This window comes from Sinocyclocheilus grahami, unplaced genomic scaffold (assembly GCF_001515645.1).
Source record: "Sinocyclocheilus grahami isolate Dianchi unplaced genomic scaffold, SAMN03320097.WGS_v1.1 scaffold555.1, whole genome shotgun sequence".
Taxonomy (NCBI): domain Eukaryota; kingdom Metazoa; phylum Chordata; class Actinopteri; order Cypriniformes; family Cyprinidae; genus Sinocyclocheilus; species Sinocyclocheilus grahami.
Genome location: NW_015505734.1, coordinates 297458 through 314195, shown reverse-complemented (window position 1 = coordinate 314195; position 16738 = coordinate 297458). Strand labels below are relative to the sequence as shown.

At 37.5% G+C, this 16738-nt stretch overlaps 1 protein-coding gene across 1 annotated transcript; it reads right to left on the bottom strand.

Moving 5' to 3' along the window:
* Positions 1-260: 260 nt before the first annotated feature.
* LOC107556100 (SH3 domain-binding protein 5-like) lies at positions 261-16586 on the bottom strand. Its single transcript, XM_016239127.1, has 9 exons — positions 16292-16586; positions 14387-14449; positions 12148-12276; positions 5054-5218; positions 4846-4976; positions 4293-4335; positions 3046-3265; positions 2499-2795; positions 261-1715 (listed from the first exon to the last, which is right to left on the bottom strand). The coding sequence occupies exons 1-9, from the start codon at positions 16361-16363 to the stop codon at positions 1510-1512; spliced, it is 1326 nt and encodes a 441-aa protein (XP_016094613.1). The 5' UTR covers positions 16364-16586; the 3' UTR covers positions 261-1509.
* Positions 16587-16738: the final 152 nt, after the last annotated feature.

Below are 16738 nucleotides of genomic sequence, written 5' to 3'. Positions count from 1 at the left end.
ACGCAACGCTTCTGTTTTATAATGTGAGGTAAGACGTAAGTGGCTAAATATGAAATATTTGGCAGCTTTTTTATGTTAGAATGGTAAACGACCAACACAACAGTAATATTCTGTTTTGTAAACTACTCGAAACTTCGCCATTTTGAATTGAAAATCACAACTCAGTGTTACGAAACAAACATTTTGCTGTTTGTGTTTTCAACATGCACACATTCGTATGCTTATTTTAAAATAATCATGCATCAGGTATCATTTCAGGTATCATTTTATTTAAGTCTGAAAACAATTACCCAAGCTTTGTAAACAAAAAAAGACTAAACGTCATTAATAACTTAAATACTGCTACAAGGTTTCTTTCCTCACCATCGGTTCTCAAAAAGACAATAACCAAAGAACTAACAAAACAAACGGAAGAAGAATGTTTGAAAAGGCCAGAAAAAGATGAGACACAAGGTCACACAAAAACACCACACAGCCTACTTACTAGACCTGAAGCTGTGCCATCTGTCTCAAAACCAGTGGCTACTGCACGCAGAAGCTGGATGGAACATTCAATAACTGTCCTCTTCATCAGTGCAGCAAGTCCCCCCCACAAGCCTTCTGCCCCCCTCACAGTGCAACAGTTGCAAGTACAGCAGTCCAGCTTTTTATGCTACTTTCTGAACCACTGTCTTCCACAAAAAAAATGTGAATATGAATCTATTGCTCTTTCTATTTATATTGAAAACAAAGATTGTTCTTCACACAGAGAGAGAATTGGGTGGCATGCAGTGGATTTGGCGGAAGGTGCTCCTCCTCACCTTGTGGAGGAAGGTGAAAGTGACCAGTATGGATCAGCCTGTAGCTGCTGCAGGTCCCTGGATAACATTGAGGTGGTGACCTGTGATGCAGGTGGTTGGCTTCACTTCCTTGTAAGTCACTGTGACAGCGCAGAAGCTCCTCTGAAGGTTTTGAGTCCTTTTTGAAGATGGAAGTCTTTGTGAAACACGTGCAGGCGAGTCTGTTGAGCATCAGGCTGAAGCGAGATCATGCTCAGATGTCCTAGATATACATGAACTCAGTAACGGTTGTAACATTATACTTCCACACAAATGACTGTATATTTTACAGGACACGGTTACAAAGACAACCAGTGGCATACATTTAGAGCATAATGAATCTCAAATGCATTTTATAAGAAAAAGACAAGTGCTAACGCCATACTTAAGTGTCTTCAGTCTCTCTAGATCTGGAACGTTAATCGTGTTGTACAGAGACCTTCTTTTCAAAGCTTAACTCCGTACTATGTGCTTCCAAATGGCAGATTTGTCTCCTCAGCACATTGTGTTGTGATCTCACACCCCTGAGATCGAGTGAAAGTTCAGTCTGAAAGTTGGCGGAACATTCTAGACAGTGAGAGGAATGGGCTGTGATGACATACTGGTGAAGTGGAGGACGGGTGACTGCCAGTGCTTCTCGCACAGAATGGGGATGAATGCATCAGATACATTGGCGTAGCAGGCATTGCAGTCACATCCCATCCAGCAGGATTGTGGCTGGGGCGGGGTGCTGAGCCAGACCCAGAGGGTCTCGGCCAAAGTTTTTTCTGCTTTCATTTCGGCTAAGTTTTAGAGACAGCAGGCGGAAACGGCTATCCAGGCCAAAGGTTGTTTTGGTGTTGCTATTGTTATTGAGAATGTTGTCCAGTACAGCCTCGGCACCTTCTGCTCTGTCACCTGTACGCAAAGATTAAGCCAATTAATCAACCACATTAACTACGGAGCAAAATAGAAAATAAATATTAATAATTGAAATTGTATATATTTTCATCACTTACTATATATATATATATATATATATATATATATATATATATATACACATACACACACACACACATTATTGTAATATTATATATTGAAATTCTATACACTAAGAATTGTAAAATAATATTAATCAACACATACATATATTACAGAAATGTTTCGATTTTTACATTTTTAATAACTACACAAATATATACCATACAAATTATTATACTAATTATGTTACAGTATTATAAAATATTATAATGCAATATTTTATAATAAAAGCTATGCATATATTACAAATATTTAGAATACATTTTATATATTTTTTATTTTTGGCATTATCTAGTAATATTATGTAATGTAATATCTTTTTTATAATTACACTAAATGCAGTCTTAATGTAATATAAATTAAAAATTAAATATAATTATTCAAATTTTTTTTTTGTTGATAAATGTATGTGTTAAATGAACAGCCCTACTTTAAAAACTGTCAATTTTACCAAATACATTGTTTGGCGTGCTTTTTCGCACTGAAACGCCACCCAGCTATCCATCAGTGACACAGGTGCAAGCAGGCAGGAAACCAAGAAAAATGACATCGTCTCACAGGAGAAATAAGAGCAAGTCTTAATACAATCCCTCACGTGCAAATGCAGCAGTATTTGGGCCCAATCCGTCAACGCAAACGTATCTAAGAATATCTCACCTCTCTCTAGGTCACACTCAGGGGAGGAGGCGCCGCTGCATTCACTGCGTGGGCCGAGGATGGGAGACATCAGACTAAAGTCAGACAAAGAGACGGTGCTGGGCAGGTCTAGACTGCAGGGGCGAGAGGAAGGGGAGGTGGAGTTCGGAGAGCCAGAGGAAGAGGAGGAGAAAGGACAGGGCAAGTCCAGTGGGCTGTTCGGCCCAGAACTGAAGCTACTGTTGGACTGAGTCTCTGAGTCTTCCATGGACATGGCACTGGTGCTGCAGTTTTCATCCTCGTAGGACCCAGATGCCACTTCAGGAAGACAGAGAGGAAAGATCAGACAAGGTGACACAGGCTCTGAAACATCCTTAGGCGTGTTAAAAGGCAATATTTTTGATTTTTTAAAAGAACTGATTGAGGACTCAAAAAAAAAAATCTGTGTATCTATATATATTGTATTATAAACAGACAGACAGATCCTATATGTTATGTACGGAGTTACTACATACAGTATATAGCTCTGCTTGAATGAAAATTCAAGAACAAGATAACTGGTACTCACTTGAAATTCCATCAGACTCCAATTTGAAGCCAGACAAGTCTTCACCAATGACACCATCACCCTCTGCCCCCACACCTCTCTCCCGCGGGCCTATGACTGAGGAGCGTCTGCGCTCATGGATCTCATCGGAGATCATCTCCAGGTTTTTCAGGGCTGACTTATATTCCCCTTTAGCCTGCGTCAACTTGGCCTGGAGGTCATCCACATTCTTCTTCAATTGCTTAAGAGATAAGGACAGAAAAAATTAAGCTGATGTTAAAAAAAAAAAAAAAAAGTATATGGAAACATGGTCTAAAAATAGAAAAAAGAAAGACAAAATAGAGAATTTTTTTCTGAGAACCAAACATTTTTGAGAACCAAAATTACCCATATTTGTTCTTAATCCAGTGGCAATGTCTTTAAATATGTGACCCTGGACCACAAAACCAACCTTAAGTCGCTGTGGTATATTTGTAGCAATAGCCAAAAATACATTGTATGGGTCAAAATTATTCATTTTTTTATGCCAAAAATCATTAGGATATTAAGTAAAGATCATGTTCCATGAGGATATTTTGTAAATTTCCTACTGTAAATATATTAAAACTTAATTTTTGATTAGTAATATGCATTGCTAAGCACTTCATTTGGACAACTTTAAAGGCTATTTTCTCAATATTTAGATTTTTTTGCACCTTCAGATTCCAGATTTTCAAATAGTTGCATCTTGGCCAAATATTATCATATCATAACAAACCATACATCAATGGAAAGCATATTTATTCAGCTTTCCATTGATGTATAAATCTCAATTTAAAAAAAATTTACCCTTATGACTGGTTTTGTGGTCCACAGTCATATATTCTTAAAATAAGATAAAAACTGTTTGACAACAGGATAAATAAAATAAACTTAAAGAGACAGTTTATCAAAAAATGAAAAAACCAAACCAACAGTTGATGGTAGCCATTGACATCCATACTATGGAAAAAATACTATGGAAGTCAATGGCTACCAGCAAATGTTTAGATACCTACATTCTTCAAAAATACCTTTTTTGTGTTTAATTCAACACTATCTTATCTTGTGAAATTTTGTAAATGTTTTAAGAATTAAGGAACTGAGTAAAGTTTTTTTTGTTTTGTTTTTTTCTATAAGACAAGATATTTAGACAGTGGAAAACAAGACAAAGTACTTATACTATGTTTGCACTATGTATTTAGCATGTATTACTTATAACAAAATGTCCATAAGTCATCTTTAAATACCTCAAGCTGCAAGTAATATTTTGCCTTCATTTCAAAGTAGGGCCTGAAAGAGAGAGGAAGAAAAAGCGATTAGAGCTCCTGTAAAGACCTATAAATAGCATTGTACATATCACCATGGCAACTGTTCACATATGCTGACACATTAGGCAAATGCTGAGTGAGAAGATAAGTAGGGTTGAGCTCCCCTATGATCCTGCTGAGTCACTATCACTGGTGAGAAACCCACCCTCAACTAAAGCTCCCCTCAGATACTCATGGTTTAACATAAGCCTAGTCTCACAGACGCTTGACTCTCAGCATAAACTAATTATGGACAAAAACTACCTAGTTAGACTAGAAGATGCTATCTGCTGAAATTACTAGTAAATTAACTATAACAACAAAAAACCCTACAGTTCCCATAAACATAACCTAGCCACCTTCCATTGGATGCTTGTGCATCATTGTGCTATTTTTGTGTGAAATATGCATCAGATATGTTAAGCAAAGACTATTACAAGCTTAAATGGTTTCACTGAATGCTTGTGTGTTTAACGGTTGAATCGGTACATACTTCGACTTGTTGATGGTGCGTTTGAGCTTCTTCTCCAGCTGTTTCATACCACTCATGGCGGCAGTGTATTTAGCAGCAGTCTCCTTGTGCAGTAGCTCACTGCGTGTTTTTATCTGCTCGGCCTCCATCACCTACAAACCAAAACATGGATTTTTGAGTGTTTTCTGGTACACCTCAATCTACCATCCCACACCTTTGTATCACTCACTCGCTGTGTTGCGTGGTTGAGCATCTCCTGCCAGGCCGAGTCAAACTGCCGCTTATCATCCTCCAACAGCCTCTGTTCAGCCAGGGCGATGGTCTCTTTGGCCGCCCGCAGTACTTCTGTGGCCCTCTGGAAGTCTTGTGTGGATCTCTGTGCTTCCAGCTGAGTCTGTGGAACAGGTAGAGGGCAGGAACGTCAACCTTGCGTGTCTGATGACAAAGACATTAACCAGTGCTCTGTCATGATTAAACTTTGTGCTGGCAGATTGTAAACCACCTGCTCAGAGAACCAGCTGGCCGGAGAGCATGAGGCTCAATGCCTAACCATCAAAAAACACTGCCTGGTAAATAAAAAATCCTTTGTAGAATATATAGAGAGAGAGAGAGAGAGAGAGAGAGAGAGAGAGAGACAGACTTTAAATCATACACAGAGCTTCCTGTATGGTGACATATTAAAGCCACCCTTGAACTTCCTTTATGGTGAATTAAAGCCAGCCATGCTAAAGCCATGCAAATATAATCCTTTCCTATTCCTTCACTTTTTAACTTTAATCTCCAAGTTACTCCCACTGACAGAAAAGCCTGTAGAAACCTCTTACCGACTCCGTCTACTTAACCAAACAAAACTGGATTTGTTTTCCAACCAATGGCAAGGAGCCAGTTTTACACTTTGAAGCGATTTACAGTGTAGAGAAAATCAACTAAATTTAGAGAAAATCATACTGTAATTCATAAAGGTTGATGTACTGCATTAAAGCATAATGTTACTATATTATCTATTGATCGATCCATACATATACAGACATACATAAAACATTATTTGGTGCCTTTTGAAACTAAAATTAAATTGATCATATTGGAAAAGAGCAGCATGAATATTCTACATACTGTACATGCTAGTCATAGCAAATAGGTTGACTTTCATGATAAAAAAAAGAACAGTTTAGATATGTTTGTGACTCACATCTCTACTATGAGACCAAGAATGCTACGAGACCGAAAACTGAATATGTACAGTATCAAACACTGTAAATGGCAATCCCACGGATATGCAATAATCTCAGGGATAATCCTCTACCTTTCCTCCAATCTGTCCTATCATTGTCTTTCATTCTTCATTTTAACACAGCTCAATCCATTTACTTTTTCCTTTCCCTCTTCCTCCATCCCTTCTTCACTCACACACAGGCTATTTTTAGCTCAGGCTTCAAAGTTGATGTGATGCTGCCGCATTGCCACGGAGAGCTGACAGCAGGGGATCGCTGCAGATGGCAGGACAGATCTCCAATCCAATCAGTAAAGGACACAGATGGATGGAAGGGCTGATGTAAGTTGTAAAATAAAATAAAAAAGTGTATTTTAGCAACATAAAACATAAGACAACGATCAAGCTATATGACTTTAAAAATGGCAGTACACTGTAAAGAATTCAGCAGCAGCATGTTAATATTAACTGCTTCAAATCAGTTCCACTGCACAATGAGGCACTGGAATTAACTATATCTAACATTTAACAAGCGGCGCAAAAATGATTTTATAGAATAATTTTTTTTTAATGTGATTTCAGTTCAGCTTTTACACAGAGAAGTTGATTATTAATTTTACTGCAATTAAATAGACAAAAAAGTACTTCTCTTTGTTTATGAAAAAGTCCTCTTAAATCAAAGCTCTATCCGCTTTCAATCCTCTGATTTTATTGACTCCAGCTTTAATCAAAATAATGCAGAGGCAGTCTCAAAATGAGATGTTTTGAGTCGAGGGTGACCCAGTTGACATGCTGTTTTGATGTTATTAAACAACTGACCTGGTTCTGACATAAAAATCAAGTCATTTGCCATGCTTTTATGCATTTTGTTTCACATGGCATAAAAAACAAGGTCATTGTGACTCTTGACTAATGCTTTTATTACTTCAACACACACTGGGCTACTGGGACTTTGAGCTTAAACGTGAGACTTCAAAGTTTATCTTATCAAACATTTCTGTAGTAGAAAATACACCTTGGACTTAATTGGGGCTAAAAGTACACTTGGGTTTCCCATAAAATAAAACCCCACATACTTTGTCATTAAGGAATCAATGGAGCTTAATATTGTGATAAATATAGTCATTATGAAATTCTCTAACTTATTGTTTAAAGATTATTGACTGAAGGCGGAAGGCAATGGAGGGGTTATGACTCATAAACTGATTGCAATAAATCTCCTTTGGTGTCATGTGTTCACCATTATAACAGTTTACCACCAAGAAAGCACACATTCAACCAAGCAAGCATACATACAGTCCAATTCCCAATTCCCCAGCAGAGGTCACGAGGGCTTCTGCAAATGGACACAATTTTCTCTCTCATTCCTCTGAGTACTGTGGTTTATTAACTTCCTGCCAACACATATGCCATGTGAGGATGGGTACAGGAAAAATAATCAATCAGAAAAGAGAGGAAAGATGATAGGTAGCCACGGATGAGATAAAGGCATTTACAACCATCCCTCCTGACTTGCAGCCAAACATTGCAGAATATTATCTAAGGGGTTTCATTGCACTGCCTCAATATGACTCAATGTTTGACTGCCAAAATGATGTAATAAAGCAGACTAACATATTTGCTCCACATAACAGGGCAACAGAGAACTGAATTTTGCACTGTTGCAACCAGCTTTTCAGAGCAATTTAAGTCTTAGGATTCAAAGAGGGACTGACCATCCAAGAAAGACTCATTTTGGTTAGTAGGTGAATTAAAGGTCTGGTTTAAGCCTATTCAATGCTGCAAATGGATTTGGGATCATTAGGGGAGAGAAAGGATACTAGTAATGCTAGTATAAATATATGTGTCTAAATATATATGTGTGCGTGCGCATATACATCAATGTATATCAAAATACGTGAAAAATAATGTTATAAATGTTGCGATGATCCTGTTTGTATTAAAGCAACACTTTCCTGTAGTTTAGTGGAAACATCTGTCTTTTATACTGGCATTAGGAGAACACAAGGTAACATCTGAGGTAGTCATAAAGTGAAGGAATTTCCTGCAGGTGTTTTACCTGTGCATCGCCCATCTGAAAAGAGCAGTGACCACTTTTCAAACCGAAGTGCTGAGTGAGACCATTGAAATCATTATTGGGCAGCATAAATGTCCTTCCCTGTGTTCAAGTGCGCTCTGAAGACACATCACGGCAAAAGGATTTCCCTGGCTCTTTTAAAGTAGAGGAGTTCAGAGTTATATGTAGAAAGAGTCTAATGTTCACAGCATAAGCGTTGGTACTGATTTCCACACTCTACATCGTGGTTATATAATGATTAGCTAAACACGAGGATGGCAAATCACTATGTAAGTTATTTACATAGAGAAGTCATGTTTTGAGAATTGATAATAAGAAAAGGGTGAAAAATTGATGGCAACAATGCTTTCTGTTCCATTACTACCAAGATAATTGCAGTAAACCATGTAACTTCAAAAAAATGTTCGCCTTTAACAAGACTCTTGAATAATAAAGCTAAAGTTTTCACAAATCCATCCTAGTCAAATCATATTTTACAAGTATTCTGGAAGACCATTAAACAGTAGCTGGAAAACTGACATGTATATGTGAAGGAATGTGTGTGTGCATTATTCAGAAGAGCTCTTAATGAGAAATGTGTTTTGAATTATTAATATGAGAATAGTGCTTGAAAATCTTTCCACCTCGAATCAGCAGACCAGTCATACATGGTGATGTTACAGTTTCCTGCATTTATTACACGTCATCACTGATTCAGTCTAAACTCAACAGTCTTCAACTGCTTTCAAAGCATAGATATACTGTCAACTGCTGCAGAGGCCTTGTGATCCATGCATTTTTTGAAAGGACTCTGATGGACACTTGACGATTGTATGAGTGTAAACTAAACTTTAAAGTGGGCCAATCTAAACACATTAAAGCACAGATAAGAAATCATATTCGTAAGAGAAAATATACTAGGCTCTTGCTTGATGAACAAGCTGTTTTAACTTCTGAACAAGAGGTTTTCATTTCTAAAAGTTATAGTATGGCTTTATGGTACATCAGACTGACCCCTTAAAAACGAGACAATGCTTTTTATTCAGAGACACTGGAATGTATCAGATCTACAATATGCTGTAGTCTAAAACAATATGCTGTAGTCTAAAACTGCTTCTAGCAATAGTATAGCACAGTGTAACATCTGAAAAAAGGGAAGTGATCAACCAAGAATAAGCTCAGAAGAAAAGTAATTAGCTTTAAGTAAGGTATCACTTGAATTAGGGGGGGATTTCCACTGATGCTTGTGACAAAAACTGGCAACAGAGGTCATAAATGGTTATTGGAAATGCTTTCTAAATATACTGGAGGAAATTTAGGGAGAGACAGTCAGCGAGAGACTGTGGGGGAAAGAAAGAAGTGGCAAACCACAGAGACAGGCAACAGTTATAGCTCCACTGCAGTCAAGTTCACTGCAGAGAGACACTACACTCTTAAAAATAAAGGTGCTTCACGATGCAATAGAAGAACCTTTTTGTCTAAATGGTTCCATAAAGAACCTTTAACATCTGAAGAACCTTTCTGTTTCACAAAAGGTTCTTTGGGGCAAAAGAAGGTTCTTCAGATTATAAAAAGGTAAGAAAGAGATGGTTCTTTAAAGAACCTTTGACTGAATGGTTCTTTGTTGAACCAAAAATGGTTCTTCTATGGCATCGCTTGAAGAACCTTTTGAAGCACCTTTATTTTTAAGAGTGTAAAGAGGAGAGAAGAGAGAGACGGGAGGAATTAATCATGCAGAGTATAGACGGACATCAATTTTATACATATCAGATCTACAATATGCTGTAGTCTAAAACAATATGCTGTAGTCTAAAACTGCTTCTAGCAATAGTATAGCACAGTGTAACATCTGAAAAAAGGGAAGTGATCAACCAAGAATAAGCTCAGAAGAAAAGTAATTAGCTTTAAGTAAGGTATCACTTGAATTAGGGGGGGATTTCCACTGATGCTTGTGACAAAAACTGGCAACAGAGGTCATAAATGGTTATTGGAAATGCTTTCTAAATATACTGGAGGAAATTTAGGGAGAGACAGTCAGCGAGAGACAGTGTGGGGGAAAGAAAGACGTGGCAAACCACAGAGACAGGCAACAGTTATAGCTCCACTGCAGTCAAGTTCACTGCAGAGAGACACTACACTCTTAAAAATAAAGGTGCTTCACGATGCAATAGAAGAACCTTTTTGTCTAAATGGTTCCATAAAGAACCTTTAACATCTGAAGAACCTTTCTGTTTCACAAAAGGTTCTTTGGGGCAAAAGAAGGTTCTTCAGATTATAAAAAGGTAAGAAAGAGATGGTTCTTTAAAGAACCTTTGACTGAATGGTTCTTTGTTGAACCAAAAATGGTTCTTCTATGGCATCGCTTGAAGAACCTTTTGAAGCACCTTTATTTTTAAGAGTGTAAAGAGGAGAGAAGAGAGAGACGGGAGGAATTAATCATGCAGAGTATAGACGGACATCAATTTTATACATATGAAAACCATATAAAATTTCCACATTTCTGTAAAAGACCCATAAAATCACATCAGGAGAACTTTGAGGCTTTTAGTCCATGTTTTTAACTTTGTGGCCATCTTTACTATAGTTTAATTTATTGTTTAAATGTAACGGCCTCATCGTTTAAATGTTACAGTCTTGCTTGAAATTGTTTCAAATTAGAATAACCAGTCAGTATAAATGCACATCCTTCAACAGAATGTAGACAGTTTAAACCAGTTCAAATGAATTACCACCACATTTTTCATAATAAAGGACCTTGACAACCCAGATGGTACTGTTCCATAAAAACACTGCAGAGTAAAACAATAACTTCTAAGAACACATCGCCCTCTTTCACCACCAAGGAAACTGCCTAAAAAAATCAAGTGCTTTGTCAGTGAAATTTAATAGGCCATTTATAATTCTTTAGAGCTGCACCGATTGCAATTTTCTTGGCCGATTTCTGATTTTTCGTTAGTGTGATCTGCCGATACCGATTTTTGCCAATTCCGATTTTCTTTCTAAGAACTATAATTGACAGCATATACAAACAAAAATCTACTTTTCTTCAACGCAAAGTTTTATTTTCATAAAAAAGCACAAGTAAATAGTCAGTAATAAAATAAGAACAAATAAAAAAAATGGCAAACAATAGCACAAATGCAATAGAATAAAGAGAGCTATGAAACTAAGTTTTTCAGGTTAAGTAAGTTTTTATTCAGTTAAGAAATACTACAGAAATTAAAGTAATCAAATGTAAAATAACACATCCAGTGTTGGTGAGTGCACATTTGGTATAAGCGCGAAACCTGTGGGAATGACTATAATGCGCAATACAAACACTATTTAACCGGAGCGAATGAGACGTGTGTGAGAGAGAAGGGGTCGTCGGAGAGATGACATTGAGAATGTGCGGCTGATGTTATTGCCTGTGCCGCTGGTAACAAAACGGATCGGCTCGAAATCGGCTGACCGACCACCGATCTGGGCCGATCATGAGGAAAATCGGCCGATTCCGATCCCTGGCCGATTGATCGGTGCATCTCTATAATTCTTCCTTCATGGAGTGAAAAACACAACACACTAAAATAATCTTGCCCCAGTTTCAGAGCAGGTCAACGCTCCCATTGTAACTGATTCAGTCAATTAAAGTTCACAAAGTGTTGTATAAAAATAAGAGGAACTGTGATTTTATAAGGAAGTCAAAGCAAATGTGACATTTTACACCCCTTTCTCGCCCCCTTCTTCAATACCCCAGCTGTAAAGGGACTAACTGTGATAAACTGATAATCTGCTCTTAAAATAGCACAGGCCCTTGAAAAAAAAGAGAACTGAGATTTGAGCATTTAAACATTCACTCTCTCTAAGCAAAGTGATGAATGAAGCCAAGCACCTGTGACAAATCTAGAGTTAATGCTACGGTGCGATCCAGCTTATATCAGATAACAAGATGATAGCACAGCAATCTCCAGAGAGGGATAAAAGAAAACCCACCACAGACAAAAAACAGATGTTGTGTGGGTGAAGTTGGCTTTAGGAAGATGATATCGGATTCTTGTTTTGATTTTCTTGGCCTCACCTGCCGTGCCACCCGCCGGGCCTCCCAGTACGGTTTCGATTCCTCCACCGCTTTCCCAATCTTCTTCACCAGCTCGTCTAACTTTAGAGTGGCTTCCACCAGCACAGAGCGAAACTTTTGCCTGGCATCCTACAGACGGACCAAATAGAAACAATCAAATAAAATGGCTACGTTCAGAGATGCACAATATATCGGTACCAAATCAGTTACCAGCTAATATTAAATTTTATGTGTCAATATTGGATATATAATTTTGCATGTTAATTTTCCCCATTTTTACAATCAGGTTATGTTTGCCGTCATCTAATGCTAATCTTTAATAACACAAACAATCCATTTTTCATACTCTACTATTATAATGTCGTGATTCTTAAATTTCATTTGTAGCATTTACATTTTAAATATATATATTTTTTTTTTATTTAGACAAAGATATAATTGTAATATTGGCTATAATATTAAAATAATTATTAGCTTATTAGTATCAGCCAGAATTATAATTTTAGTACAATTTTATTTTTAGGGAATTTAGGCCATAACATGAAAGTAAGAATTATCTTATTGGCATGAACAAGGATTATAATTTTAATACAGCTTTGTGTTAATTTTACCAAACATAATTTCTACCGAAATGATGCGAGATGGCACAAACAAGCTTAATAGAATCTACCGTATTATGCTGACAACATCTGAAATCAATTGAGTTATTGGAAACACAAGGACAATTATGCAACTACATAAATATTAAACACACTAAGAATTTATAAGAATCGATTCCCTTGGAAATCTGGAAAGGTTTCAACTTGTCATGGCATTCGAGTCATCTGCTTTGCACATAAAAAGTGCTTCACATAAAAAGGGAGTAAAATCTGTTTATTTGTAATCTGATTTGCAAGAAGAACTGTGAAGACGTCTAAAGCACACAGAAAATATGCTTTTCACTTGCGTTGTAAACAAGCTTTTTCTTAAAGGTAATTCAATAATTATATTATATTTATTGCCTAAGGCAAAGTAATGAGATTAAATTCCATTTGTCAAAACACAGATTGATTATTTGCAACGGACAAATATTCCATGAAAACTAAAACACCAAGAGTAAAATCTTTGAAGTGCAACATGGCCATTGATGCAAAAGCAACACTAATTTGGTTGACAGCCAAATAGCTCAATTATTGGATTCTCAGAACAGTCCGAAGTGTTGGATTCATGAAACTCTGCATAAACGGAGATAAACATTTCTACAGCAAGAACTATTGTCATTTCCTAACTTTTTGTGTGTGTAAAACAACAACCAATCTTACCTTAATGTCTTAAGATGGTTAGAAAAGTCTTGGGCAATAAAGACTGTCTATAAAAACCTCCAAGTCCCTCGTCTTCCCTCACTACATTTCACATATAGTTAACATATACCCTATTACTTTATACTTATACATATATATTCATCTACAGGAAACAACTTGCTTATATGTTCAGTGTGGAAGGCTGTGCTTGTGCTGATGTTTCAATATGAAGGACAAAATAAGAGTCCTGTTTAAGCCAAATAAACAATAAAACTGGTCAGCCAGAGAAATCAGCAAGCAGTCGAGTATTTCTCCTTCGGTCTGTTTTTGACTCACAGTCAGACTACAGACTAGCTAAGTCATCTTATTAAATTATTACATTAGGACATGCCCAAACAATGAACTCAGTGGCATTGGGACAATTTAGTGTGACCAGAGTGACCACATGACTGAGCCTGAAAAGCTGAGTGTGTTTTTGTCTTAACATGTCCTTGTTTACTGCGTGCAGACAGTGTGTCTAGAAATGCTCTTTATGGGAAAAAATTCGAAGTATATGAAAGCAAAATATCAACATATTCCTCGTCCTTTGATTTTGTGGTATAAATTAAAACTATCCAAATGTGAATTCTTTGATATTTTTAAGTTAACTTTTTACAGTGTGTGAACTAGCACAAAAATACCTTTTTACTGGATACAAGTTCCAGTAATTTATGGTGCTCAGAGAACACTTAAGCTATTGCATAATCCTAACATTATAACACATTCTGTTACTTGATGTGCCATGGTACAAAATCCAAACATAAAACAGGTAACAGATTAACAATTTACCATCTGATGTTATATTTTAAGAAGCTTGAAAATGGCATTTTCCTATTAGAAAAAGACTAGCTATAATAAAACTGACAAAATTCTTGTCTTTAGGAAAAAAATTGTTTGGATATTAGATCGTGCAATCATACCTCAAGCTCAGTTTCACATCTGTTGATGTCATCTGTGGACTGATTCAGCTTCTCAAGCTCTCCCTATAAAGAAAACAGAAACAGAGATATATTCCACTGAGAAATTCATTTCTGTTTTTCATAGACTGCAGTAGCACAGAGAAGAGAGAGATAAGTTGGTTAATGCTACATATATTTTGATACGGGTGACCCGTGGAGAAATCCAAGCATCAGGGCTCTACAGTAAAAGGCGACAATTGATGCAGTGCTGCCATGTCCACTTATTATAAGCAGCTATACAAATCGTAAAGTCGCTAAATTGGCAGGCTCCAGTTGCGCTTTATTATTATTTCCACAATTGCTAGTTCATGACATCCATAGTAGCCTATAAAGAAGCATGATCAATTGCAGTTGTCACTATATATTGTGCTGACCAGCTGGCCCCTATCTTCACACAGATCACAGGAGCTGTGCTAAGTCCCTTCCTGCTTCAAACGCTCCACCATCATCCCCATCCCAAAGAAACCCAAAATTACAGGACTAAATGACTATAGACCTGTGGCATTAAAGGGTCATGAAGTCATTTGAAAAACTGGTGCTGGCCCACCTGAAGGACATCACTGGACCCTTGCTGGACCCCCTGCAATTTGCTTATCGAGCAAACGGGTCTGTGAATGATGCAGTCAACATGGGACTGCACTACATCTGGACAAACCAGGGACTTTCTGTTTGTCAGCTTCAGCTTCAACTATCATCCCAAACCAACTCCTGTCCAAATTAACTCAGCTCTCTGTGCCTACCTTCATCTGTCCGTGGATCACCAACTTCCTGACAGGCAGTTCAACCTGCCACAGGAACTGCTGATACAGTTATACTCTCAGTCTGCAGTCATTGAATCCATCCTCTGCACTTCTATAACTGTCTGGTTCAGCTCAGCTACCTACCAAATCAGACCTTAAAAGATAGCAGCGGATAGTCCGGACTGCTGAGCGAATCACTGATACAACCCTCCCGACTCTCCAAGAACTGTACTCATCCAGAGCGAGTAAAAGAGCTGGAAAAATCATTCTGAACCCTCACACCCAGGCCACTTCCTCTTTGATCTGTTGCTGTCTGGTCAGCATTATAGAGCACCAAAACGGCCAGGCATAAGAATAGTTTCTTCCCTCAGGCAACCCATCTCATGAACAGTTAACTTGGCAATAAATGTGTAATCCACAACACTATTTATACATTTATTTATTTTACACACATACTTCTTATTTACATTTCCTTGCATTTGTACACATAATTACCATCTATTTTGTATATTGTGTATTTTTAAAAATATTTCTTATATATTATTTCCTATTTGCTTATCCCATTTTTATTCTTTTTATTATCTGTGGCTTGTCTTGTCACTGTCATTCTGTTTGTGCAGTGGAAGCTTCTGTCACTAAAGCAAATTGCTTGTATGTGTATAAAGCTCTTTCTGATTCTGATATTAGCTATTTTTGTTTCGCCATTTGATTCCTGTTTCTTGCTTTTTTCGGTTCTTATCCAAATTCTGCATTTTTATAGTAAGTTTATTCTGAATAAGGATATTTTCACAGCGACAAAAACCTAGGGTCACTTCTTTCAGGCGTATTGTTTGTTTTGTCAGAGCAGGTGGCTCGTTTTTCCACTGAGATCTGGCAACATTGAATTGGGGCATCGGTGCACTCAGTGCCGCAGACGAGCCGTCAATTAAAATTAATCAATAATTCCCCTAAGCATAAAGGAGTCAATATAGGGATTAACATGCAATATCGCCGATAAGCAAAATGTGATATGAACCAACCAATTAAATCAATGTGTAAATGTAATGAGTGCATTTGAAACGATCGCTCCTTTTATCTCATTCGATAGATTGAAATGATTTAAATACAAATATCAGTGGCAGTCTACCTGAATTCTCGGGTCCACCTCTTCTTCCTCGGGTGATTCAAATTCTTCATCCGACCTGTTCTCCTTGTCCATTTTATTTTATTATGTTGCTAAAGAAATTAAAGAAATGCCCTCCTGGGAAGTGAATGCTAAGTATATGCCTCCGTTAGAGATTATTACACTTGAATCGCCGAGATCAATCCCTCACACTGTCTGGATTCCTCAATTAAAGAGAGAAATGCAGAGGGCACGCACGCACGCTGCTGTGCCGTAAGGGAGCCGTGAAGTCTGGCCCCGCCCCCTTCGCTTTTCTCACTCTCTCACTCTCTCTCTCTCTCCAGCTCAACACCAACTCTTACAGGCAGTGAATGTCAAATTGTTGACAATGACAAAAACGCTTTGTCTAAAGGGAGAGAGCACTGGGCTTCCGGTGTTGAACCTGATTAGTGTACAGGTGTCACTCCACAC